Below are 27,545 nucleotides of genomic sequence, written 5' to 3'. Positions count from 1 at the left end.
GAGTCTCTCTGGAGTCCTCCGCCTCATTAGGCCAATGTTCTCCATTACCAGCATAATTAAAATCTTTAGTAGCTTATCAAATTAAAAATATTTTTGCTGATCGTATTGAGATCTTCACCTCATAGTTATTTTCCACAACAGGAATAAATTAAGACGAAGCATTTTGCAGACAATGTGTTACAATCTAGAGCTTGACAGGGACACTTCTGGTATCTATAGAGCTGCTGATGAGAAACGAGGGGGGGCTGAATATAAATCCAAGTAGATAAGCATGTGCAAATCATCTCTCATTTGCCAGTGCTCATTTTAAGGATGGATTTAATTAATTGTAATGTTAAACGAGTGGTCTCGCCCATCTGCGCCGGTTAAATTCACCACATATTCGAGGGCTCCTTCGCTACTTAAAAAACACGGGGGCTTATTTAAGCAGCGATTTGAATACCCGGTACAAATCCCGACATATTCCCCGATTTGATATTCCAGCGCACGTTTGGACGCGGGGTTAGCCAAGGGCAGTATGTTGAGACAAACGCACGTCTGCGGCCGCGTGTGCTGTGATGTACCGTCACAGCCCCGGATGCCAGGATGGCCGTCGCCCCCGTGCAGAAACGTTACACACACCGATGTTTTCCAGCGTGGAAAACATGTCTTCTGACTTGAAGGTGTTTTTTTTTTCCAAAGGGCTGCCTGAGCCGCAGTGTGCTTGACTTGTTAAATGAGGTTTAAGTCTTCTGTGTCAATTGGAGGCGGTGCAGAGCTTTAAGTATTTTGCACATTAATGCGCTTTTGAGAATATTACCCCGGGGTCTTGTTTCTCAGGTTGTCAGGGTGGGATGTTTTTCCCAGTCTTGCTTTTGTAAACTTTTCCCTGTGTGTGTTCTGCGCATCTCCGTTGTTGGGTGAAAATGACGGTGATTATTCAGATTTCATGCCTCGTCTGGATGTTAATTATTTACTCTGGGCATGAAATGTGCGTGAATGCCAGGGATTTGTGTACACACACGCTTCAGATCACAGGAAAAATAGGAGGGAGAGAACTAAGTGGTGGAGAAAAGGGAGGAGGCATGAGCAGGCTCTCAGTGCATTACCCCGTGTGTAGTGGAATGTTTTCTAATTAATACTCAGCTTTGTTTACAGACGCTTTGATTTAATTAAGTGATGAAGGAGAGTGCTGGATTAGCTGTTAATTGATTTAATTATCCCATTTGTTTGTCTCAGGCATAATTCCAGCAGAGCTGCAGCAACTGTGGAAGGAAGTGACAAACGCTCACGTGAAGGAGGAGCACAACAACAGCAGCAGCAACAACGGCCACCGGGGCCTCGACCTCTCCTCCCCGGCACCGCCAAAGAACCCGGTCATCAACCAGCACGCCTCCACCAATGGGCAGTACATGAGTCACAAGAGAGAAGGGTAATCTCCTCCCCTCTTTTTGCGTTGCATCAATCGGGACAGCCAAGACAAAAGGAAGTATTAATGGAAATGAAAAGACAACACAAAAGCCAATTGTGTGTTGTGTAATCGACCTGCTGTCGTGGTCGTCACATGTCAGTTCACGCATTAAAACAAAGGCGGCGGTTACACCGCGGAACAAACAAACCCTCTGACCCCGGAAGAGTTGCCCATAGAAGGTGCCGTGCCTTTGAGGAAGGAATTAATTTGGCATCCTACACGTTTGCTTATTTTCTTCCATCAAGGCCTTGATCTTTGAAATGCTGGCGAGGAGCCTCCAGGCGCCCCGAGCTCGCTGCGTACTTGTGTTTCACTGATCAAAACCTGCACGTCTGTACGAAAGCAGCGCCGATGGAAACATGTTTAGCACACACGCCAACAGGCCTTTGGAGGTGAAGAGGGGAGGGTGAAGTGAAGATCTGAGGGACCTTGAGAGAAATTAGCTTGATTAACTGATGTAGCATGTGCGCCGCGTTTGGTATTGGTGTAAAACAAATGTATGTTTTTTAGCGAGGTTCAAAGTTAGCTTCCCGTCCAGACACAGGAGAAAAAAATCAAAAGTGCTTTGAGAATTAATCGAGGCTGCGGCTGATGGTTTTTGAAGACCAGAGTACCGACTCGCTGCAAACAAGGTGAGCATCGCTGTCAGGAAAGACACAAACCAGCCTCAGCTTAGAGCCGGAGCCGAGATGGGAGCAGACGTAGCGCCAGAGCTGGCAGCCTCTGCCTCACGCTGACTGTCAGAGATTAAAGAAGACGTCAACAGCAGTTTAACACGAGCCTAAGTGAGGAAGGCAACCTCTGTCTGAGTGTTCTCGCAGTATCTTAGATCTGTCAAAAACCCGAGCAGGTGATTCTCGTGCGGCCCATCTGCTCTGGGATGCCACGGATTATCTGCTCAGGCTTTCAGATGTGCCGTGGCTAAGACCAGAGGACACAGAGAACACTAAACACGTCCCCGTTAAAGGCTGAATGATGCTAATTTAGATCCACACAACCAATAATCCTTTTGCGTGTTAATTTTGAAACGCTTGAATCTCACAACTATCAGGAGCATTGTTCATCTCTTTTGATGCCGCGGACTCAATTCCAATCATACTCCATGGGAAGAAAAATGAAATATTAGTACGCACGATTATTCTAAGCAAAGCTCTGAGAAAACGTCTGTGTTATAATCCAGGGATTTGAATAATCAGGTTGGAGATAATGGGCTGGGCCGGCCCGGGCGTAAATAGAGAGCATCCTCTCCTCCTCCCCGTGCTGAACTTAATGAACTTTTAATTGATGTGGTTTTGTGAGTCCTTTTGTCATGCAACAGAAACAAGCCTCTCTGCTGATGGACCTGTTTTCCCGACTGGCTTCAGATTGGTTTACAGCAGGCCCTAAGTACCGTGTAGTTAGTTTCACGTGTCATATAAAATCTGCCCAGGCACAACGACGCCTGCAACTAAAACCTTAAGTGCATCCACAGGAATCACTCTCCGGCTTTGCACTTCCGTCTTAAGGAAGGAGGAGAAATTCAATCACAGCGGGCCCGACACTCCGAAGATGGGGCACGTGTTCTGTGTTTTCACTCGTCTCGCAGCACAGTCGGGCGAAGCAGGTCGGGGATCTGATTGTTCCGAACAACATCCCCAGTCAGGCGCGGTCGTTTCCCTGCCCGGGAACCAGGATGCACAGATAGACATGCACCCCCGCGAGTCAGGTTATCTTTATTCAGTGATTTGCTTATTTAAATGAAATGTGTCTGATCTGTATCTGACACAAATTCCCAGAACAGTGCTGCATCAGCTTTGTAAGGGGGAGCATCCTCGCACAGCACTTGGCCCACTTTACTTCCCAACAACCATCAGTAACCGCAGCTCGGGGACTGTAGCGCTGCAATCTGTTAAAGAGATAAATTATCAGATTTGGCTCAGCACTCCCATCCCTTCTCCTTTTCATTGGTCTTACACCAGGAAAGAAAGAGATAATTAAATCTTTCGGGGTAAACCGTGCAGCGTCGCGGGGAGGAAGCGGGCGGAGACGGGAAGGGCGGCCACGCTCTGACCTCTTAAATCAGCCGGTTCCCTCCCTCGGCCCATCAGACGTCGTGGATCACCATGACTTGTTTAATGCGTCCCATCAAAGGAAGTGGGCTGTAATACAACTGTCTGGCAGCTGGAAGCGTCTGATTCCAAACTGCATGTCCAGCCACGCTCCGGGCACCTATAGGAGCTCTACTGTGAGGCGACATCACAGCTGCAGGGGAACAAATTAGAAATAAGTACAAGGACGCGACGGCAACGACTGTTTTTGGGTTTTCTTGAATGTTTCATCAAGTATGAAGGGAAAAAGTTAAAAAAGATTCATTGCTCCTCTCCCATGACACTAATGTAGCCCATTTGGTGCAAATTCTGTCATTTATTACTGTTTAGCCATCCGCCGTTTAATACGGCTCTTGAGCTGCCAGCCCCTCGCAGAGCTTTGTGCTCACTGATTCCCAGCACACTCCACATTTTAATATCTTATTAATACACAATTAACCAACATGCCTGCCCGTAAAGAATTAAAAAAGGATCTCCTTAAATTAAAAACCAGCAATGCCTTCGCCGGTCCAGACATTTCCTTGTTAAAAACTGATTATAATGGGCCTTCCGTCATCTATTTATTAGCTGTATCAAAACAGAGGTCCTAATGTGAATGCATAATTCATAATTGAATTTAAAAAAAATAAAAATCAGACTTTTGGAAGAGGGAGGGAAAAAAGCTACTAACCACATTCATGAATGCTTGACTGATTCCTAATTGCAATGCAATTATCACATGTTATGAACAACGTGAACTCTTAAGCAAGTAATTAGAACACAAGGAAACCTGTGAAGACCTATGAAATTTCCTACTTGAGGCGCAGCTTTACCAACACTGATACAATTGAGATTTTAATCTGAGCATCTGAGCTGTTCAACCCAATGACTGTGAACAGCCTTGTCATTTTTGGAAGTCCCACTCACACACCCCCCTCCCCTCCCGCCCCTTCCCCCAGGGCATAGCATTGGGTAGCATTTTATGCTTAATATATGTGTGATATTGTAGCGGTTGGTGTTGATCCCACATGCCAAAACAACGCTTTATGCTCTAATGGATCTCCCCGCGTGCCTGAGAGCAGCGGCAGCACAGGTGCCAGCGATATAGGCCAGCCCCCCAGGCTCCTATTGTTGAAAGTTGTGTGTCTCGTACGGTGCCTGTGTCCATATGGCCGCCTGTCCCGCTCCCCTACCAGACGCTGCACGCAGGCTGCTTCTGCTCGCTGCGGCTAGCCGGGCTTCCAAAGCCTCTCACCATATGGAAAATGTTGTAAAGTTTGTTTTTCAGGCATGTCCCCATTATTGGGAGCCACATGCTGCCTGTGCACAGACACTTATCAGCCCCAGGTGACTCGAATCGGTCAGTCTGTGATCAATGGCAGCTATGGATGTTTACTGTGTGCTCACGGCGTGAAAGTGCCAAACACTTCTGGAAGCCTTCATGTTGTGGCGCGAGCTCCTCCAGGTGTGCTTGGGGACATGATTCAGCTGGCAGCACAGGAAAAGCAGGGGTGGAGGGAGCCCCGGAGCAGTCTGCATCAAAGAGAAGCGCAGCATGGCTCAGCGCTACTAAATAATTATGTATTGATTCAGTTGTTCTTTCACAATGTGAGGCCCTGCTCTTTAGGAGATCAAGCAGAGACCACGCGGGTGCTCCCTTTCCACATGGTCATCCTTCCTAAGTAGAAAGAATGGGAAGACAACCAGCTTAACAGGACAAATCAGAGCCGCCTCTACTGTATGCCCATAGGCCTGTTTGTGCTTGGAAATCAGGTTTTAAGCGGCAGCTCTCAGACTGATTTTCTCTCCCTTTCAGGTCCACACTAGAGGAGCCTTCCCACCACAGCCACCCTCTCTACAGCCACGGCGTCTGCAAGTGGCCTGGATGCGAGGCGGTGTTTGATGATTTCCATTCGTTCCTCAAGTAAGTGAAAATCTCCGCTGAAGGTGCATTTTCATGGCGGTTCGTTTGTCCCGGCGTGGGATGGATTACGCGTGGAGCGACCCGGAGGCACTACAGGTGTCCCTGATTGTTATTCCCGACAGCGGCGCCTTTGTTGGTGCTCCCTCGACAAGGGTGCAGTTGTTGGGTCTCCTTCTGAGAACGGCATGGGCCTCTAATTCCTGTGATAAATACGGTTCCCATGGTGATGGCGGACATTTTTCCCAAACAAACAACAGTAGGATGTTTATCTGTGGCAACCTGCACTTAGTCCACTCAGCATGTTTGCCCTTGCCACAGGACAGGGGGACCGGGCTGTTTGTCTTTCCCTCCTGTCTTTGCTCTTTTGTCTTGTTTTCCAGATTACTGTGTTTTACCTAAAGTATCGTCTGCTTCCTATCGTCTGCGTTAGCGCAGCTCCAGTCAGGATCACCTGCTGCTCAGCGTCACGGGGCGGGGGCAGTTTAGAGGGTTCCAGCAGGTCCAGTTTGGATCTGTGTCAGGGGTCCCTGGTTTGCTCACCAGTGACTCCATCGTAGCTCCAGATGGGGAGAAACATCTGCATCGCGGCAGCCAATCGATGGCTCGCCGTCGCCTCGGATTAGCCGCGCTTTAAACAAGCTATGACACGATTCCATTATCCTGAAACGAGCCCTCGGCCAGCTCGCGGAGATCCTCACGTAAAAGGTGCTGGCGACGGCCGCCCGACAGGCAGCTGAACGTTTTCACTTCGTCAGCATTTTGATGCCATTTTCAATTTTTTCCTGTTTCCATAAATCCGCTCGGGAGCCAAGCTTGTGCAGGTCAAAATAAGGAGACCGTTACTGTATGTTTTTATTCCACTTTGTTAAGCAGCCTGAGAGCTGCAGATACTAAACCGAGCAGTGCACACCCACGTGTTTACACACACACACACACATATATATTTTAGATTTGGGAGTGCCCCTTAAAATCCATCACTATTTATTGTATTCTGACACTGCCTCACCCTTTGTTTATAGAAGAGAAGGGAATTAGATTCGGTTTGCCTGCTCGAGCTCTGCCTTCAAAAGTCTCTAAGTGCACTCAGCTCTGTTTTTACAAGTGTTTTTATCATGGCAACATCTTGTTTACTTTAGTTGCCTGCTCCAACTGCTTGGAACATGTTAAGAAAACATTTGGGGAGAGTCTCCACAAAGCTGCCTTTGTTTAAGCGCCGGCGAGAGTGCGAGCGGCTCACCAAGGTGTTAACTCTCAAACCCTTAAGCACTTCCACATGAATCCCTGCGACTGATACTGCAGCCCTCCAGAAACACTCCAGCCTGAAAAATAAAGAACACATCAGGAATTAAAACGCTCCCAGCAATGTCTAGGGAGAAATGGTGAAAATCTCAGAGTGTGTGTGTGTGTGTGTGTGTGTGTGTAGTCAGCAGAACACAGTGTTCTGTATTCCAGAGAGAAAGAAAGGTGAGGAGGACGCTAACGTCAACCAGATTTCTGCTCCACATGCCAACAGTAACAACCAACACAGGACCGACTGTTGTTTTAAACTGTGTGTATTTATTCTATCTTTTAAAGAAAACATTACATACCTTCACTCACTGTCTTGATAAATACAAAACACCCAGAGCCAGTTCCTGTTTTTTTGGTTTCAGCACACAGAAGGGTGGGGCTGCTCTCAGGCCGGCGCCTGGTGCTTTTATGGGGGTCAGGACCCTTTCTCTTCGGTGTCCAGCCAGAGGTCACTGAAACGCTGCAGTGCCCTCTAGTGCTGCGCCGTCCGCCTGTCGGCCCACGCCGGCGCTGCCTTCTCAAACCTCATCACAGCTTTACTCTGGATGATGGAAACAAATCAGCTAAACATGTAAAAAAAATCACACACAAAGTCGGTACAGTGGGTTGTGTCATACTGCCAATTAGATTTTAATACCCTAGAAATAATTAGAAGTATAAATCAGGAAGGATTAATTTCAGCGTGAAGGTAAGGGGCGAAGATGATGAAGCTTCCCCTCAGAGACGGCTTCCAGTTCCGAGTCCGTCCATATAATTACATCGGTAAAAAAAAGATGTCCTGAAATGTTTAGGCATCTAACCGCTCTATTTAAAAAAGCCAACTATTACAAACGATGTCTGTTTAAGTTGTTTTATTGTGACGTTTACATCAGGGAGCGATATCCTGCCAGAGAGCTTTTAAAAGCAGCTTCATTTGAAGCCTAGAAAGTGACACATGCCAACGTTGATAGTCTCTCTGGATGTCAGCTCCCCCGTATCCCCACGCTCCCGTGTCCAGACACTCCTCTCAAGGCTGCATTAGGGCCATTTGAATATTTCATTTCCTATTAATTATGCACTGTGACTCTCCATGTCATTAAAGAAATAAAGTGGAATGTAACAAAGGATGAAAAGAAGCGGCGCACGTGTCTCCTATGAACAGAGAAATTCCAAAGCTGCTCACGTAGGCCGCCCTTCATTGAAAATTCAGCCCGCGCTGGTTAAATTGAAGCTGAAACGTCTTCACCTATTATTTTCCCCTTTGAAATTTACAAAGATGTCCTGAAATGTTTACCAGTTTCATTTTCGAGCTCCTTAATTAAATGGGCATTTATTTAACTCCATCTAATCTATTTAACTTAAATAGATGCAAAGTCTGAATTGATTTCAGCAGATGGAGGTTAAAGCCCAGGCTTCCTTTTAATAATTAACTTTGGCTGCTGAATGCATATCACAGCCATTTTAAAATAAAATAATATAAAATAAAAAAAATATATGTATATAACCAAAACATAAGATTTAAATCATTCATCTCGGGGTGGAAAACACCACAGAAACCTGCGCCTCCTCCAGCAGAACTATCAATTTTCTGTCCTCCACGTGTGTCGGCTGCCTCGACGTCCACGTGTAGTTTACATGCACTAATGTGCCGTCCGTGTAAAAAGCAGCGGCGGCAGATTTATTGGGCCATCACAACGCCGCCGCTGTCGCCGCACCTTCGCAGGTTGACTCTGACTAGTTTTGATTTGCAGTAAATGACAGAAAAAGTGCATTTGGAGAGGCGGGCGCGTTGCACTCGTCTCCCCTCGTCTGCCGGCGCCACTGCGTGCACACGGACGTGCCTGGTGACAGTGACCTACATGGTCACCGAAGATGTGATATAATTTATGATATATATAATATATTGGATCCATTAGCGAGCATAATGAAGTAGTGAAATGAAAGGGTATTTGTGAAATCAGTTCAAACATCCTGCTCGGATTATGATTAAATGATTAATGAAATGCCCCTGCATAAGCATTTTCAAACAGTAATTCATGCGGCAGCTGATAAAATTCCTCCAATCATATTTCCCTTAGTTGTGAACCTTATCTCCACCATTTTGTATAAATCATGGGAAAAAAGCTCGCCTGCTACCCGGTGAGCTACTTATTTAGATTAGTTCTAAATGTACAGGAAAAGAGAGCATCCCTGTACGCATAATTACGTCCATAATTCACGGCTGTGACAGATCACATCTCCCCGTCCTGTTGTCCTCTGCCTTCACTCAAACGCGCTCCTTTTAAAGGCGGCGGCGGCGGGAAGAAAAACAAAAAAAGGGACAATTTGATCTGAATAAAAAGACGCGGCAGCGCGAGGGAGCGGCGCGAGGGCACCGGGGTGTGATTCGGCTCAGGGCTCCATCTGGAAATCCTTCAGTCCGGCTTCTTATCTGGGAGCAGAAATAACTGTCGTGAGTTTGGAAAAAAGAGAAAGTGTGCGCCGGAGCTGGTTTATATTTACCTAAAGGTTACCACATATTTGACTGGGGTTCAGCTGCTGTTGTTGCAGACACGTGCGCGGCTGCGAAGCAGAAATCAGCCCGGCATCAGCTCCTTCACAGGCTCTCTATTTTCTGTGTTTTCCAGGCATCTTAACAATGAGCACGCCCTGGATGACAGGAGTACGGCCCAGTGTCGGGTGCAAATGCAGGTCGTCCAGCAGCTGGAGCTGCAGGTATTGTCTCCGCGTCTATTTTGGCCCAAATATTTATGTGTCTTCTTCTCCCATCATATCCGCCACGTCTGCCGAACCCCTCCCTGTCTGCCTGATATCAGCCACGGGGTCACTGACGGGGGGAAGCAGCAGCATAATTTTGTACATTTGCAAGTAATCAGTCATTAAAAATGTGTTATGTATGCATGACAGCCAGGAAAAGATATATGAAGGGCCCGGGGCTAAGTGGAAGAGATAATTACATTTTGAATTTTACTGGGTTTCAAAGTTATTTATGACTTTTAACTGTTTGGCAGCAACAATAAAACACTTTGTACGATGATTTGGTGGCATAATGTCGGTAGGTGCTGAGATTATTGTTAGAAACCTTTGATAAGCCTCACATCTGATCCGCAAAGGCGTGGAGAAAAACAAAAGCTCGACCGGTTTCCTGTCGCTGCGTTCCAGGAGCCGCCTGACGGCGAAGGCTGAGATGGCCACGACCTCGCTGCTTATTTAATGCACTGAAAATGTCTGTTTTATCCAGCCGCCGCAGGACCCAACGTAATGCGTCCCAGAGTTTACGCAACAATGTCCTGTGGTTCTAATATTCGCAACATAAAAGCCGTCCAATTACTGTTAATGAGTAATAAACAGTTGTGGTTTACAGGATGTTAAAGTTAAACAATGAGAATAGAGTTGCTCCGACATTACAGCAGTCCTGTTATTTCCACTCTGTCGGAGGGGCTTTATCAGACGCAGACTTCCTCAGCGCGCAGTCTATCACCGTGATTTAAGCTGGCAGCGGGGACGGCGCTGAGTTTTCGACAGGTAGAGAGGGCCCGGCCTTATTATGGGATGCAGAATCTTTAACCTTGAACTGCAGGTAGATCGTGGAGAGCGCGCAGATGTTTCTAAAAGCATTCTTCTGCTCTTATATCAAATCTTTAATTGGATTTTTAAAACCCATGACGTTGAGTTTTTTATCCTGTTGGTGCAAAAATAGAGAAAAAAAAACCATGTTGTGATCTCTCTACAGCTGGCAAAAGACAAAGAGCGTCTGCAAGCCATGATGACGCACCTTCACGTCAAATCCACGGAGCCCAAAGCCGCCCCACAGCCGGTGAGCAGCATCCCCGTCATACGTCTCTGTCTCGTCCCTCCCCCCGTCCCTTTGTTTGTCTTAATTGGCACACATGTATTCATTAATCCCTTCCTCCATCTCCTTATTTATCTGCTAAATAAAAACAGCTGTTCTCTTGAGGGGGAGGCTGTAAATATTGTTAGGAGCACATCTGCTGACATCTGAGATTCAATTTGGTGTCTGTGATGGACTGGCTGCACACTCGCTAACGGCCCCAGAGCACCGCTGCACAGCAGAGAAATAACGCAAACAAATAAAATCAGACGCGCTTCACAAAGTCGTTTAGCATTAGGAACTTCACATTTGTAAAAATGTCAAATATATACATACATATTTATATACACACCAGCAGCACCTTAGTCAGGATCATTATTATTATTTTAAAATACTCCATATTTATGATTACTTAATTTTGATGTTGCTTTAACATGGCTGCACTTTTTAAATGAATATTAATACGTTGTTCTACGTAAATATGAATTACACATTACACAGACACTACATAAACTGTAGAATGCTGCAGCAGCTTACTTATTTTAAACATACTTATCTCTCGTTCAGCATAAGCCGCGCTGCTTAATCCACATCCTATAGAAGTCAGGCGTTAACATATGGCTCCTGAGTGTCTGAGCCATTTTTCCTTGGTTAAGGAGAGGCCTTGCCTCCATATTTCAGCCTGTCTGACAGTCCTTTCACCCAACCTAATGTGCAAATGTCATTTTACTGCAGGGCGTGAATTTGAAATGATGCACGAGAGATGTGCAGCATCCACACCGACGGCTCCTCTTTGCGCTGCGCCGCTCAGATCATTTATTTACAGTCAGAGAACTGGTGGCTGACGCGCGGCGGCCGTCTGCGCTTCACGCAACGCGGCCCCTCGGAATAAAGCGCCTGGAGATGTGGAACGACAATAGGCTGTCTGTAAAAGCTGCGCCCGTGTCACACGCACGTTGATTGTGTAGATTAGAGAGCAAAACGAGGGCTCAGACACGGGGACATTTGTATATGAAAAGTGGCGAGGGGGCACGATAGCATCTTGAGCTCGCTGCCTCTGCTCCCTCCCCGGGGCCTGCGTGAACGTCTGTGTCAGAGCTCAGCGGTGGCGCTCTCGTGGGGGCGAGCTGGGAGTTTTATTCAAATAAATACACCTCCGTTCAGCAGCGCCACTCTGCCTGCTGCCAGCTGCCCTGAAATCCAACCATAAATACGCGCGGCTTCGGCCGGGTTCGCCGAGGTCACGGCCCCGTGGTGTCGCGCATCGTCCTTCAGAACCCCCCCCCCAAAAAAAAAAAAAATCTACTCAATGCAGAATACAGTGGAGGGTGTTTATGTGAGTTCTAATTAAAGACAAACATCCGATCCTGTGCGTGCACATCGTTGGCTGAATAAGACTCATTGTTGCGAGGTGCTGCGGGGCAGGGATCACAACAAAATGAGCCAGATTAGTAAGAGCCATTTATCTGTGTGTGTGTGTGTGTGTGTGTGTGTGTGTGTGTGTTGTGTGTGTGTGTGTGTGTGTGTGTGTGTGTGTGTGTGTGTGTGTGTGGGCGTCTGCACTCGGTGTCACTAAGCATTCTTGTCAGAAATCTGACCTTTTACGCCATACATAATTAAGGAGGGACTTTTTGTTTATTTTCTTTAGCAGCTCGCCGAGTCAAAGCCAGTATAATTAGATCACCAATTACCATTTAATTAATTTCAGTCTGAAGTCTCATTTTGTCTGGGCGCTGGAGTGAGCCCAAATGGTGAGGCAAACAAAGGCAAGGCTATTACCAGCCTGTCTGCCCCATTGTTGGAGCCTCTGTGTGTTTATTGCCAGGGAATATGGATGAAACATGAAACAAAGCCCGCTAATCCACAGGAAGAGGAGTCAACGCCGCGGCTCCGCTCTATTGAGAGCGCTGCGTCAGAAACACGTGAACCCCGGTGGGATTTATTTTGCTTGTCATTCACGATAACACGACGACGCTACTGTTGGTGAGAGCGTGCTGTTTGTGCATCCCAGCACTTATCCAAATTATTTAGACAGACTCGGCCAAAAAGTCATAGTTCATCCTCCAAAACATAAATAGACATTCGGGGGACTTGGATACGACCCACAGGTCTAAATTCTGCCGCAGTCGCAAACTGGATGACGAATTATTCAAATGAATTACAGGAAAAGTAAAAAATAGCAACATTAATTAGTAGCTGGAAAGGACGTGTGTGTTCATGTTAATCTGTCTGGCATCTCATCTCGGCCGTAATCAACCCGCCACGGTGACGATGCGCACCAATATTTACCCTTTTCCCTGCTGCCTTGGCCTTTCTCACAGTCCGAGTTCATATTTAATTTGGAAACAAGCATCCTTCGGCTAATCAGCAATTAGAACAATTTGGTTGGAATATGTATCTGTGTCATTAGTTTTCCTGCCAATTAATATCTGGATGGGGGGGACCAGGCAACAACATTTTCCACTTGACTGCCGCTCCAGCGTGGAGGTTTGGCGCTGGGCTCGGAGGAAGCTGCGCTGTACCTTTAGAGCCGTAATTAGTTTACCTCGTAGCCATTATGACCTAAACTCCTTTAATGGGCCTTCATGGTAGAAGCGGATGTTCTCTGGTGTCCACCGTCCGGCCGTCCGCCATCCTCACCGTGGTCACCCTGGCCCGTACGATGGAGGTCAGACGGATGTATGAGTTCATCTCCCGATCATACTGATAGGACGCTTCTAATTAAAGTCTTCACAATACGTTTCCAGCTCCTAATTAACCCACTTTGGCTTTTTCTCCTGACTGCTTTATTTGGGGGGGACGGGGCTCAACAGCAGGTGAGAACCAATCACTGGTTTTAGAGCCGTTCCCCCCCCCCGCCGACCTCAGCAGTTTCCACTAATGACACAGTGGCTAAAGAGAGCAGGGTGTGAAGGGCCAAGGAGGAGGAACAGGTTTTTGTAAAGAGCAGACGTCCATGTTCATCACCAATGAGGCGACACAGAAGTCGTTAACAGTTTTCCTCTCTGTTTGCTTCCTCCAGCTCAACCTGGTGTCCAACGTCACGCTGTCCAAGTCGGCCTCTGAAGCCTCTCCACCTCTGAGCCTCCCCCACACCCCCACCACACCCACAGCCCCCCTCACGCCCCTGTCCCAGACCCACTCTGTCATCACGCCCAACAGCCTCCACAGCGTGGGTCACATACGACGGCGCTACTCAGAAAAATACAACATGCCCATTTCTCCAGGTACCCCACACGCACGCCCACACCCACAGATAAATACTCCGCCCACCTCGGCCCACTGGCTCATTTGCATCGTCGGCCTCCGGTTCAGCTGTGGCGGCTGATGTCTTTACTGCGTTTGTTCCTTGTTTGCAGACATCAGTCAGAACAAAGAGTTCTACATGAACACAGACGTCAGACCGCCGTTCACGTACGCCTCATTAATAAGACAGGTAAGGTCTTTTACAGGAAAAAAGCTGGCGCCTCCTCGCTTCTCTCTTCTCGCCTTGTTAAATATCAAAGGCGTTTGGGAAAGAGCAAAGCAAGAACGCAGACGGGAGTGTGAGATTTAAATAAAAAGCCACATATGACAATTGCATTTGATGAAGCATTTCAGCGGCTGTGATTACCAAATTCATTTCACACAACAGTAGGGATGAACCTGCTTCATAATGGCCACTCAATTATTGCTGGGCTGCAGTAATCTGGGATCTCAGGAATTAATCTCAGTCAGCCGTAATTGCTGTCCTGTAATCTGCCTGAGAAATGTTTTCGCTTGCCCTTCATTTACACCCACCCAACAGTAGGAAAAACTGCTGTTGTGAATAAAAGGCGCCGCCGACAGATGAAGCTCGGCTCCAGTACTCTTATTTTTATTGTTATTAATATTATTTCTTGTACAGGACAGATTTTGGCAAAAACCATTCGTGATCTGTCATAACTTTTTTGACTGGAGCGAAACTCTAAAACTATGTTTCTGTCATCCTTCCTCATCCAGGCGATTCTCGACTCTCCGGAAAAGCAGCTAACACTAAACGAAATCTACAACTGGTTCACGCGAATGTTTGCATATTTTAGGCGCAATGCTGCAACGTGGAAGGTAATTTTCCTGCTCCTGTCGACGTTCTTAAACCTAAAAGGGCTTTGAGATAATGCCAGGGATGATTCCATGATAGCCAGGCATAATGAAGGATCCTCTATCTGCACACGAGTTGGGAACCACCCTCTAAACAAACACGTGAACTGCCGAGAAAAGCAAGGAGAGGCGAAAACATTCTTTTAAAGACGAAAAGCGAAGAAAGCCGAAATGTTCTGATGGTGGGTGGCATTGGTTTAACATCGCAGTGGTCTGCCAGTGACTCCTGGCTGAGCCTGCAGCACGGGAACGCTCTGTTCCTCCAGGCCACAAACACACAAACACACATCTGTACAACAACAGAAGATTGAGATGTGAGATTAGACCTGTCCACCATTAGGGCTCAGCGGTGTTAGAAGCCAGACTCCCACAGAGTTCAGGCGCACGAGCCATTCCTACTCTTTAGCCAGTATTTTCCTGCCATAGCATGTGACACTTTATTCTTTTTCCTTGTACATGCAGATTCTTTGACTGTACTCATAAGCAACCTGTTTTTTTTTTTCTCTCTTGCACCAACTGCAGAATGCAGTCCGGCATAATCTTAGTCTTCACAAGTGTTTTGTGCGAGTAGAAAACGTAAAAGGGGCTGTGTGGACAGTCGACGAAATAGAGTTCCAAAAGAGACGGCCTCAAAAGATCAGTGGGTAGGTTTGGCCTGCGGAGTCGCGTCTGATGGGAAGCAGCTGCTTCTCTTTTTGCTGCTCCATCTCATTGTCTGTGTGCCATAACGTCCAGGGTCCCCGCTTGCTTTGGCCTGCTTCCCCCTCATGCTTCCAGGAACTTTTTGGTGATGCTTCATAACCTGCAATGGCTTGTTTTCATTTTGGTCCTCACCCTCTGTGTGTGTGTGTGTGTGTGTGTGTCTGTCTTGTCCATCGCTGCATCTGCCCCCCCACCCCCCCTCCCTGCCCCCTGCTGCTTTGCTTCCCCAGGGTGCCATTCGCACCAACCTTTCGCTGCATAAGTGCTTTGTGAGAGTAGAGGATGAGTTTGGGTCCTTTTGGACCGTTCATGATGAGGAGTTTAAGCGCGGCCGTCACGTACAGCGAGGCCGCCCTCGGAAATACGCCGCAGACGAGAACTTTGACAAGCTGCTCGTACAGTAAGCACTTCCTCCTGCCCCGCGGCCTCTCAAGGCCCAGCCTGCACTCCTGCATGCCCCTTTGCAAAGTTGGCATCATGTCTTTTGTGTTCTGCTCACCATCCATCACGCTCCATCAGCCTCCTCTCTCTTCCCATTAAATGCAAAGCTGTGTGGTATTGTCAAGTGATTGAACGGCTCAGAACTTTAGCCTTAATATCCACATTACTACACCCGTAAATTTGTTTAGTTCTTATACAAAGTGCATTGATTTCTCTTTATGAAATAAGATACTGCAGCTTAGGAATGCATGCGAGGTGAGACATGAGTCTGCGGTTTGTAATTAAATTTTTCTCTTTGCAGCAGTCCAGCCTTAGTGAAGAACATTCAGACCAGCCTGGGCTATGGTCCGACCCTCTCTGCTGCCTTCCAGGTAAACATGGTGACTTCATCTTTAGCTGCAGTAATCTGAACTTTGGAGGAGAAAGCTTTGAGAGGGGATGAGCCTGCATGAGGAGAGTGACGGGCCACTGAAACCCTGTTGGCAGCTCTCTTCCGCTTCACATTTGATGCCTTGGACTTTGCTTTTCAGGCTTCGATGGCAGAAAACAACATACCTCTATACACTACTGCTTCCATTGGAAGTCCCACCCTTAACTCTCTGGCCAACGCCATCCGTGAGGAGATGAATGGAGCGATGGACCATGGAAACAGCAACGGCAGTGACAGCAGCCCCGGACGCTCTCCCCTGTCAGCTATGTGAGTGGCACGTACATTCTAAACGGCAACATTCTAAATTTAAACTGAAAAAGAACCTTCCCCGCCCACACGGAATTCTCCAGAAATTACCTAAATTCATGGCACGGGATGAAAGAGAAACAATGCGAGTAGGAGGACAATAAATAAAGCAGAGGAGGGTTATATTAGAGTGATGTTTGGGGTCATGGCCAGAACTGTGGCCGGCCTCCCTGCAGGAAAGGAAACTCCACCTTTTTCAAGGGAAGAAAAGACCAGTGCGCCCTGTTGTCGTAACACCCAATAAATAACACCCTCCCCTCCCCCCACGTGTCCGTCCGCATCCCGCCACCTTCAGCACGCCAGTTTGTTCCAATATTCCCGAAATGCCAGGACCCGGAGCGACAGAGCTGTTGGCTTCCGACGGCGTGAAACACGAGCGGCGAGAGCGTAAGAAGCGGCGCAACTACGCAAAAGCAAAATTAGTCTGGATTACTTCATCCAGGGTTCTCGTGTAGGAAAGTTGTGGTGGCAGTGGAAACCGCAGCTCCCCTCTCACTTGTTGTAAAGGAGTGTCTCCTCGCTTGTTTGAAGCCTAAAATAATACAGCGCGCGCCGCATCGCTTCCAGATGTGGAGGCGGCCCACCAGGGCACAGCCTGCTCACACTTGGGGACGGCCGCCTAAAATGATTGAGCTCGGGGGGATTCTGGCTCAAAACAACCAAAAAAAAAGGTGCTGTAATGAGCTTCTGGCCAAATGGAGGGAAGTGCCATCTCTAATCACTGTGAACATAGCTGTGAGCGTGGCTGCGGAACAGGAAAGGCAGAGACAGGATGGGTGTGCTGGCCTGAAGGCAGCCTGCTCCTCCATCAGCCCCTCTGCTTCTATCTTTGGGCTGATGGCGCTCTCCGGCTCTTTATAATTATATATGTACTTTATTCAAGCACCAAACCAGTTCAGTCTGTTTTCTTTCGTCTTTGAAGAACTTTCTTCTCTTGTTAACTAAACACACCCGATGCCTCGCGCCCGCGAACGGGCTCAGCGCACAGTAGCCGCCGTGCACGTGCGGGAAAATCTGACTCGGAGTCCGTGTGCAACAACATGTGTTTTCCACATGCGCCAGCGCCGCTGCTGCAGGAGAGAATGCAGCCATTAACACGGAGGAATGTAGAGCGGCGAGCAGCCAGTAGAGAATCAGGTATCCAGAGACGCTTAATTATCAGCAAAGTGTAGAATCAGCAGGCAGTTCAATAGCATAATAATAACAATTTCATGTCTGCCCTGCAGCCTCAGAGTCAGACCCGAGGCAACGGCAACTTGTGGAGTTACTTTGATGTTGAAATGATAGAAAAGCTGACTTTACTTTTTCCCCTTTTTATAATTTACACACCAAAAAGTGCGCGGGCTCATTAGCATACGGGCGCCTTCCTCACAATAGTCGGGAATCTCGCAGGACGCGCCGGTGTGAATAAATCAGAACGTGGGCTTTGGAAGAATTTGACGTCGGTCCCTTGTTGGAGTAAATGAGCGCGGTGCCTCATCGTGACACGGCTCTACCTGCAGCCTGACACCCCCCGTTACCGCGGCGAGTCCCCCGCAGCCGCTCAAAACGGTTGCGGCGCTCGTTTCTGCCACCGCCAGCCTCCTCCCCTCCCTCGCCGTCCCTTCGCTCTCCTCCTTTAATGAGAAATTTGGCAGATCTCATCTCTTTAGTGGCTCTTTTGCCCAGGCTGTGAGCTGCAGGGAGGAAGGGGGGGGGCAGCCCTGTGTTTTTTCCTTGTTTACAAGTGACAGCGTTATTATTCTCATAAGGGTTCTGTTTCTTATCACAGCGTTGAGCAGAGCGAGCCGCCGCCGCCGCGCTGCTCGCGCGTCGCTCCTGCCAGCGCTTTTCTTCCTTTATTGACACTTGGTTGAAAATGTGCATTAATTCTGGAGTTTAAAGCCCGCGCTGCAGTGTCTGGTTGCTGTTTGCTTGAAGTTGATTAATGATAGAAGCCGACGAGGGGTCGTCCTCTGGAGACCCGCCTCGCAGGTTGCGCATGTTAACGAGCAGGAAGAGGAACACACAGAGCGGCGCTGATCCTCCGCCACCAGGAGGCTGACAGCGGCGGCCCGCTCGTCCCCACACAGTCCATTCTCTCCTCTCTGTCTCACGTTGTTAATCTTCCTCATTTATCAAATCTAAGTGAATACCCCGGTTGTCAGTTCGCGGCGAAAATAAAAAGCCCGCAGCTTTTCCCGGGATTGGAATCCCTCAAAAGAAAGCTGGAATTATCGTCGGCACCAGCGAGGCCCCCGCTCATTGATGTCAGACGTGTGTTTTTGTTCCCATGTTTCCTTCTTTATAAACAGTCGGCTCGGCCTGTTTCGTTTTGTTCCTGAACGTGTGAAAGGTTATTAATAAAAGGCGGGGGGGGATGTAAAATGGTCAGAGACAGCAGAAGTGAGAGATTCCTATTTTCCTTTCCTCCAGGCATCACATCAGCGTTAAGGAGGAACCACTGGACCCCGACGACCACGACGGGCCCCTCTCCCTGGTAACAACCGCCAATCACAGTCCAGATTTAGATCTCCACAGAGATTACGACGACGACCAGGGCCACGACGACATGCTGTAAGGCCGGTGCCGCCCCCCCCCCCCTTCCCCTCCCCCCCCCCCCCCCCCCCGGCCCCCGGAGGCAGACACGGTCCGGATCGTCTGCGAGACATAACAAACACTGAACTGCAGTCTCAGCCACTGAAGACAGCGCTCAAATGTCTCCAAGTGAACTTCTTAGTGCCATTACAGAACATAGCAAGGACACGGGGGGCACAGGACCCCCCCCCCCCCCAGCCCCCCTCCCCCCCAGGTCCGCTTTGATTAATTTTTACTTTGGGTTCAAGTAAAGCTTATAAAAGAGAGTTTCTACTTCTGAGTGGGACTGGGCTTGTTCGGTACGGGGGGGTGTGACCCTCCCCGTGCAGCTGGGACGGACTTGCACTCCTGAATGGTGTCTCACCCGCCCACCCCCACCCCCACCCCCTCACCCTCTCCCTGCCTGTCTCGGTCTCTCTCTCAGCCCCCCCACCCCCCCCTGCCTCTCTCAGACCACGAGAGAGAGACGGAGAATGACTGGCGTTTCATTTAGGGGGCGCAGACCTGTGTTCTTTGTCTTTGCCTTCACTTTGTCTCAGTGCTTTGATTCCATCAGCGGTGGGGGGGCACTTTTTATTCGGTATCGTTGGGATTTTTTTTTTTTTTTTTTAGGGGTGAGAACATTCTACAATATCAAATTAATGTCTCTTTTCATCCAGTGCTGTTGTGCGCGCGAGTGTGTGTGTGTGTGTGTGTGTTTTTATTCCTTTAAAGGGATCAGACCTCATGTCCACGCTGAGGAGCTTCCGTGTGGTCGGCGCTCGACGGTGAATGTTTAGGATTCGCTCCGATTCCATGGAGAATTTTTCTGTCATTTATTCCAGCATCTTACACAAAAGTCACCATCCCCCGGCACCCCCCCTCGGCCCCCCCCCAGCTCATGAAGTCCGTTCAATGCACTACTCATAATGAAGGCTCTCTCCACGCATCAATGAAGTTTAATTTAAGATGGGAATGAATGACAGAGGAATCGTGCAGGTTGGGACTTGTCCCTATGGAATTAGACTTTAAAGCGGCCCGACACCGCCGAGCGCGCCGAGCCGCAGCAGAACCTCCCGTCACCTGCGAATCTGTCTGTTTGTTTTAGAATAAGGAAAAATGGAAATGCCGGGCGTTCACCTGCAGAGTTAATGATTCCAACCAACCGATCGGGATTCCTGAACGCAGCTTCCAGGATGCTCGCGCGTTTTCCGCTCTGACTCGCACGTCGAACGGTCGAGCGCCGTCGCGCGCCAGAAAAAAACGCTCGTTTTGTTCCAGCGTGGAGACAAACGCCGCACATTCCAGCGTTCGACAGCCGAGGCAAACGGGGCGTTTAGGGGAGGAGGATATTTCAGCGTCGACGCGTGAGGCAGCGGAAGAGGGTCCAGTTGGCTGAATTTCCGACTGCAATCAACCACTTTTGATTGTGTTAATTTATTATTAGTGTTTTCATTTTTGTTTCATCTTCATGCCTTTTTTTTTGAGTTGTTGATGTGTTTTAATATCTCGTTCTGTGATTACCAAAGATAAACTATGACGTCACTGTTGTGTGTTCATGCAATAGCAGATGAGGCCAAATATCTCTCAGCCATTCTCTCCCAAGCATGAAACCAATCGAGTTCCTTCTTTTCTTTCATTCATTTTTATCCAAACCAAAGGGGGGGTCTCGGGGTAGTGTGGGGGGGGGGGGGGGGGGGGGGGGGGTCTCGGGGTGGGGGGGGGTTCTCCAGCAGGACGGGTTTGCAGTGACCAAATGTGACTGGGAGGTGCTGTCGGGCCGCCGCCGCCGTGACCAAATTAGGGAAACTTGTCCTTTCTGCCAGGGAAACGGGAGCAGATGTGTGTGTAACATTTAAGGGCATGTAGATAAAGGAGAAATATAATGGGAATTAAAAAAAAAAACAAAAAAAAAGAAGCTTCGCAGGGAACAATGTGACAAACTGATTCTGTTCTTCAACTGGACCACACGATGAAATGTTTCTTCTTTTTACTCATCCTTCATGTGTATCCTCTGTAATGATTGTATGCCACTTTTAGGGGTTTTAGTGTCTGTGTTAAGATCGGCAAGACTTTATGATTGTGTTTAGTTTCTGTCATCATGTTACTTTTTATATTAAAAAACACTCCTGTCAACTAATAAGCTGGGTACAAGGTACTTTATGGTTGCTGGTTGATTAAAGAAAAGGGCCAGTCTGTGGTTTCATGTCCAGGCAGCTGTGGGACGGGTCAGTTACAGGCAGGCCGGGACCGTGAGAACAGCCCCCCCCCCCATTCCCCCCCCAACCTCCAGTCAGGGGAAGAAGAGCGCCGATAGATCAGAACGTTCTCAGCACGTGGAGCTCGACGTTACTAAAGATAACGGCCTGAGAACCGCGGTGCTGGTGCCGGTACCTCAGCCGGGCCCGATAGGGAATGTTGAAGAGGGAGAAGACGGGTTGGACGCGTGTTTAGTCTGATGCGATGGAGAGAATAACGCTTCCACGAGAGGAGGGAAAAATGATTTGTTCCTTTTCAACCAAATGAATCCATTTCCACAACTCAGGCCATTTGTTCCCAAATCTCACACAGCTGTGTGGCTCCATTTGTGTTTGGTCTTTTTCCGACAGATATTATTGTACATAAGTGTCAGTAAAGCGCCCCCCCGCCCTCTTTTTTTTTTTTTTTTTATAACAAAGTGCATTTGTGTTATGATGTTTGCTTAATTGCCACTGCTTTGTATTAACTGAATTAGCTTTGAAAAGAACTGCTGTATGTATCAGAACTGTTCTGCAGATTTAATCGGTAATCCTTTCTTTTTTTTAAAAAAAAAATCATCCGTGTGGACATCTGGTTGAGCTGAGCGAGGGCAGGCTGGGGGGGGGGATTATCCCCAATTTTGGATTTTAAACTGTAATATAGAAAACAGACTTTTCTCTGTTATCATTGAGCGCAACATTTTGTACAGATTTTTCCCTCTTAGTGTTCGGCTGTTTTTGATACCTTTTGATGGTCCGACCGCTGCCTCCATGGTTGTTGGTTCCAGCCCTCGGACAGAAGGGCACACAGGTGTATTTCCTCCACCAGACGGGGGTATCATGCATGACTAATCCCGGTCTCACAGACATGGGATGGGGGGGGGGCGGTTATGGATTAAATGGTCAGTAATAATATAAGGGTGTATCGATCTAAGGATATTTTTTATGAAATTAATAAGAGAAAAAAGAAAAAAAATGCAGTGCCAAGATGTAAAGAATATTGTTAAATGCTGTCTTTCCTTTTTTATTTGAAAAAAAACAAACAAAAAAACCCATGTCACTCGGCCTCACCGCTGTCCTTTGCATCCATGTTGTTGTCTGGCGTCAAAAATATATTTATATTTTTATCTCAAGGGTCATTGTAAATGAGTCCAAGCAAGCACAGCGGCCGGGTCAGAGGTCAGACGCTGCTGGAGGCCGCGGCCCGCGCGCGTCCGACGGCCCCACGTCACAGGCTGGCAGCACCCGATCGTTTCATCAATCACCAGTCACCCAGTCCGCTGTCGCTCCCTCCCCGTCTCACACCACTCTGTTACTGGGATGTCAGGAGGGGGGGGTGGGGGGGGTCGGAGCTGTCAGCGGTGCTCTCATCCAGCGGCAGCTCCTTTCTTTTTTTTTTCCTTTGAAGATGTACTCTGTAGTTTCTTTCTCCTGCTTTTTGAAAGAGAAGTCTAATTGCTCGTCACTTCCATCAGTCTGTAACCATCTCGTCATTCCTCGTCTGCCTGACGCAGACCACTCTGTTGCCAGTGGCAACCACTGGCGCGAGCGTCCTAAACATGCAATAAAATGCTGGTTGTTCTAACGACTTCCTCCCAAGTTTTTTCTTTCCCGTTGCGCAACAGAGACGTTTTTTCCTGCTGGAACAGTCGGAACGTTGGTCTCGACGCGAGGCCTCCTAATCTGGCCGTCTTTGTGCTGCGTCTGTCGTTCCGACTCCGTGTAAATTACATCGTCATTAAAAAGAGACCCTAAAACTGTCTTTTCCTACCAGCAATTTAGGTAACTGCATTTGATGAGCTGTAAATTGTAAACGGCATTAAAAGTGCAGAAATAACAGGATGCTGACGACCGGGACGGGCTTTTTATGACGGGGGCAAAGGTCACGCCGGCCACTAAACAGCAGACAGAGATCAAGTCTAAGCACTTTTAATCTTGTGAAACAAGCAATTACAAATAGTTGCATTGATTTGTTAAAAAGCTTTAGGTGACATAAATCGCTTCTTCCTTAGCTTATTGCTGGAAAACATAAATGTCACCGCTATTATTAATTAAGGCGTTTGAAAGACAAGATTTAATAGAAACCATATAAAATTCCAAGCAACCTTTCTGTAGGCAGTATTTCACTGCTGGATCGGTGTGCGTCCGTGTTGCTCACGCTGATCAACATAAAGCTGCAGGGACGACGGCGTAATGGAAGACGTCTGCGTCTGAAAGTCATCTGCAACAGAAAATCATCAATTAATCTGAGCAGAGGCATTAACATATGATATGATTACAGACCATAAAAGCAGATATATCGTAGAGTGACAGGACCTTCCTATACTTTCCCTCCCGTATGTAAATCTGCATTTTATATTGAGATTTTTGGACAATTTCTTACAATCGTATCAATAAAGTTGCTGATTTCCTACATTTAAGCAACAATCACGCACAGAACGCAGCGAGATCTTAACGAATGTTGGACAAAAACCAGTCACACAAACACGAAATGTTGTCGTCTTTACAGTTAACGAGAAGGTTCCGAGAAAAGACTTATATATGAAATGCACAACTCCACCTATAGTAAACGTGTCTTTATAAAACTGAAGAGCTGTGGTCCAAACGATGAGCCTTGTGGAGCGCCAGGTACGTTTAAAACCCTTTTTGTGCCATTGATGCCGCCTCTACTCAGTGTAGAACAGTTTATTTCGAAATTTGACAATTATTTGTCGATGGTTGTCGGTGCGGTTGTTGTGAATTGACGTGTGTGTCTAAACCAGTCAGTCAGAACTAACCAGTGAGATCACAACCCCACGCGCCAGCTAGCTCAGCTTTGTTAGCATGACAGAGTGACGTCTGCCGCCCTGATGGGAGACATCACTGGAGCTCCGTTAGCTGCTGTTGCACATCTATTTCTTCTGCTATTCACATGTGACAGAGTTAAAGCTGGCAAACGAGCAACGTTGTAGCGATGCAATTAATCCTGCAGTGTTTGTTATTCATGGTTTGGTGTGAAAGGAGGAAAAAAGCATATTAAGATGGGCTGCAGGCGCTGGTGTGCAGCAGGCCTGCTTGTAATTAGAGTCCAATTATTTGTCTGTTTCTGATATTGTAAACTGGCACTTACCACATCAGTTAAATTGACACACGGCACCGCTTGGTTTACTCTGTAATTAAAATGTGTTCTGTTAATTAGATGATGACCACTTTATTCCAGGGCTCTTGTGTTTGGGCTCCTCGGCGGCGCGCTGTTTGGATCATGAGATGCCAGACGCTTCCCTAATCAGCCCTTGTTTTGTTTCAATTACCACCTGCTGTTCAAAAGGCATGCCTCGCTGCCCTCTGCTCCGGCACACACACACACACACACACACACACACACACACACACACACACGTAGGCACAACAACAGAACAATACAACGAGGCCTGTTTTGCTACAGGCTGCAGCTCCGTTAAAACAGCTCGCTGCAGCTGGGTCCAATTTCTTCTATTACAAACCAGTGCTGAGTTTCACCGAGGGGCTGGGTGATTAAAAGAGGAACTAGAGGAGGATGAAAGTATAACAGAACTTATCAGACCAGTTATCAGGCCTGGTGTGAGCTGATGTAATGATAGAAAGCGGACGGCTGCATCCAAACGGGCTGTTTAACAGACGGGTTGAAGCAGAAGTGTAACGACGCTGATGAAGAGCTGCTCAACGAGGCTCCAGACCGAGTCTCAAACGTTGTCGGCAGTTGGGAGCCTCTTCTCCTCTTATCTCTTCCATCACCTGTAAAAATTAGACTCAACTGAAGAAGCCGAGGTCGGACGGAAGGTGACAAAGGTCAAAGGTCGAGGGTGACGTCCCCTGCAGCGTTTGTTTAGCACCAACACGCATCAACACGCTCTAAAACAGAGCACTAAAATCAGCAATTAGCATTGCCTGAAAACCAGATGAGAAACCTCCACAGTTGGACAGAACTGCGGCCAAAGTGTGATTCCTTTATTTATTATTTAACATTTATAATCAGCTGTACGAAGCTTTAAAAGCAGCAGAGATGCTGCACGTTTGCTCCTGCTCAGAGACTCTGTGTCGCGCTCCCGTGCTGCTAGTTCCCCTCCTTTAAAGAGGGAGAGAGTCCCATTTCAAGGCGTCACAACCGTGTTTACCTGCAGTGAACCCTGATTGAGGAGGCCTCTGCCTTTGCACCGATGCCCTGCTAATCTGTGTGACTGGCATGCTAATTCCTGCCATGCTGCCGGTCAAAACACAAACATGTAATGTTGGTTTTAGAACCAGGAGACCTGCAAGAGTGAATTTCAAGTGCTTATTCAAATATTTCATTAAAATGTAAATTTTTGGCAAGGCCGTGCGCCTGGCTGTGCACGAGGCATGACTTGAGAAGTTATGAAGTTATAACAGCGTTTCTCCCTCTGATGAGACTTTCTAATGTCCTCACCTTGTTTTATCGCCACATAATAGCGCAGCACAAATGCATCACGTGTGACAAGAGTTTCAGGTATTGACAGCTGAGATTAGTGGACGGCTTTTCTTTCTTTTTTTGGGGGGAGGGGGGGGCAGAGCGGCAGCGGCGGAGCTGAGCCTCCTGCGCAGCGGCGGCTGATCAATTCTCTTATCTTCCTAAAGTGCAAATGAAGTCGCTAAAATTAAGGTTATGCAAAACAGTTTGAGAGAAATGTCAAGTCAGTCAGCCACACGAATGGCTGCACGGCTTTGCTGGGGCTGCTCCTGGGGGGATGGTGGTGGTGGTGGTGGTGGGGGGGGGGGTGACGTGCACACTTGGATCACACACAAGAAAAGGAAATAAAAATTAAATCATTTGTGCAGGAAATCTGAAAACAATATGTGTTTCTATAAATATGTATATATTTAAGCCTTTGATTTTTGTGAATTTCTGGATTTGGAAGCATTTCAAGGGTTCAAACCGTCTCTGTGGGCGTCAGAATCCAGCGAGGAAGGAATGAAACGGCGTTCAGAACTAGAACAAATGGAACAAATGGAAATTTTAGCCCCTCTGATGGTTTTGGATGTTTTACAAAGGATTCCTGAACCGTACGGATCACCTGGTGTTTGGGCGGATTTGAGAAGAGGACTCCAGACATTAGGGTGTGTAATAGCATGAACAACACAACGTCACCCCCCCTCCCCCAGGCTGCAATTAACTTTTACATAAACACACAGGTACATGTTTGTATCGAGCAGAGCAACGTTAGCGGCTCTAACCCGGTCCAGCAGTTGCACTTTAGTGGCTGAGTGGGGAACTCAAAAATACCACAGTTGTGAATTAGCATCTCAATATGAAGCTGCACCTTTTTGTCTTATTTGTGCCGTTTGTGCGCAGATGTTTGTGACCTCCCTTCTAAATAAGACTGCAGCTGACATAAAAGCAGCCTGTGAGTTTATTAGCTGAGTCAGTGAATGTGTACTTTAGCTGTTCTCAGGGTTTTTACTGTCTGAAACGTCCTCCGATGGGAAGAAAAAACATTTGATCAAGCGCTGATACACAGAAAAGCACCTGCGAGGCTTTTTCCCTGTCAATCAGTTATTCATATTGTCTTTGCTCAACAGGATATGTATAAATGAATAAACAGTCTTGTGTTGACTTTTAGGGTGTCTAGCTTATATTAGCAGTTTTCACGTCTCCGATCAGACACCAAAACTTCAGCAGCGAGACCCTGCGGGTGTGCATGGCTCCGGGTTCCTTTTTATTTCTTTATTTATTCTCTCATTTTTAACTTGCAGGGGGAAGAAGACAAAATGGTTGCAGGTGGTGATGAAAATAAGAGCCATCCATCATTATTTATTAGGCATGAAAAAGATACACAATAATGTAATTTAATCTCTCAGCAGACAATTATTTCCACATATTGATAATGCAACGCGAAAAGTGCCATGAATCCTAATATGATGTTTGCTTTTATTGGTGTATGATACAAGCAGAACAAATAATGTAATCGCATCAGGGACCAAATGTGATTACTTGCTCACGCTAACATTATAATATCAATCTGCCGCAGACAACGCTATCATATCATTTTGCTGTGCTTAACTAGTTACAATTTGCATTAAGTTATTATGTCTGCTTGGCAATAAAGCCCCCCCCCCCCCCCCCCCCCCCCCCCCCACCACCACCTTTCGCCGCTTTTGTTAGTTTCTCATTACAGCTGAGTGAAATTTTGGACCACCTCAAGTCCGACGTGTCGCTCGATTCCACGTTTGAAGGGGGGG

At 47.5% G+C, this 27,545-nt stretch overlaps 1 protein-coding gene and 1 long non-coding RNA gene across 2 annotated transcripts in view; one reads left to right on the top strand and one right to left on the bottom strand.

The window, feature by feature from the left end:
* Nucleotides 1-22,920, top strand: part of foxp1b (forkhead box P1b) — an 84,239-nt gene extending 61,319 nt beyond the window's left edge. Inside the window, 11 exon segments of the mRNA XM_057028873.1 lie at nt 1,219-1,411; nt 5,333-5,440; nt 9,337-9,424; nt 10,443-10,526; nt 13,564-13,768; nt 13,901-13,977; nt 14,523-14,624; nt 15,183-15,304; nt 16,105-16,174; nt 16,334-16,500; nt 18,955-22,920. Coding sequence (XP_056884853.1) covers nt 1,219-1,411; nt 5,333-5,440; nt 9,337-9,424; nt 10,443-10,526; nt 13,564-13,768; nt 13,901-13,977; nt 14,523-14,624; nt 15,183-15,304; nt 16,105-16,174; nt 16,334-16,500; nt 18,955-19,099 — 1,361 coding nt within the window. The 3' untranslated portion in view covers nt 19,100-22,920.
* Nucleotides 22,921-23,253: 333 nt separating this feature from the next.
* On the bottom strand, nt 23,254-24,699 carry LOC130523561 (uncharacterized). Its single transcript, XR_008949912.1, has 3 exons — nt 24,442-24,699; nt 23,438-23,553; nt 23,254-23,351 (listed from the first exon to the last, which is right to left on the bottom strand). It is a non-coding gene; the product is annotated as an uncharacterized LOC130523561 (long non-coding RNA).
* Nucleotides 24,700-27,545: the final 2,846 nt, after the last annotated feature.

This window comes from Takifugu flavidus, chromosome 4 (assembly GCF_003711565.1).
Source record: "Takifugu flavidus isolate HTHZ2018 chromosome 4, ASM371156v2, whole genome shotgun sequence".
In the NCBI taxonomy this organism is placed as follows: Eukaryota; Metazoa; Chordata; class Actinopteri; order Tetraodontiformes; family Tetraodontidae; genus Takifugu; species Takifugu flavidus.
This window is presented reverse-complemented; position numbering and strand designations above follow the sequence as displayed.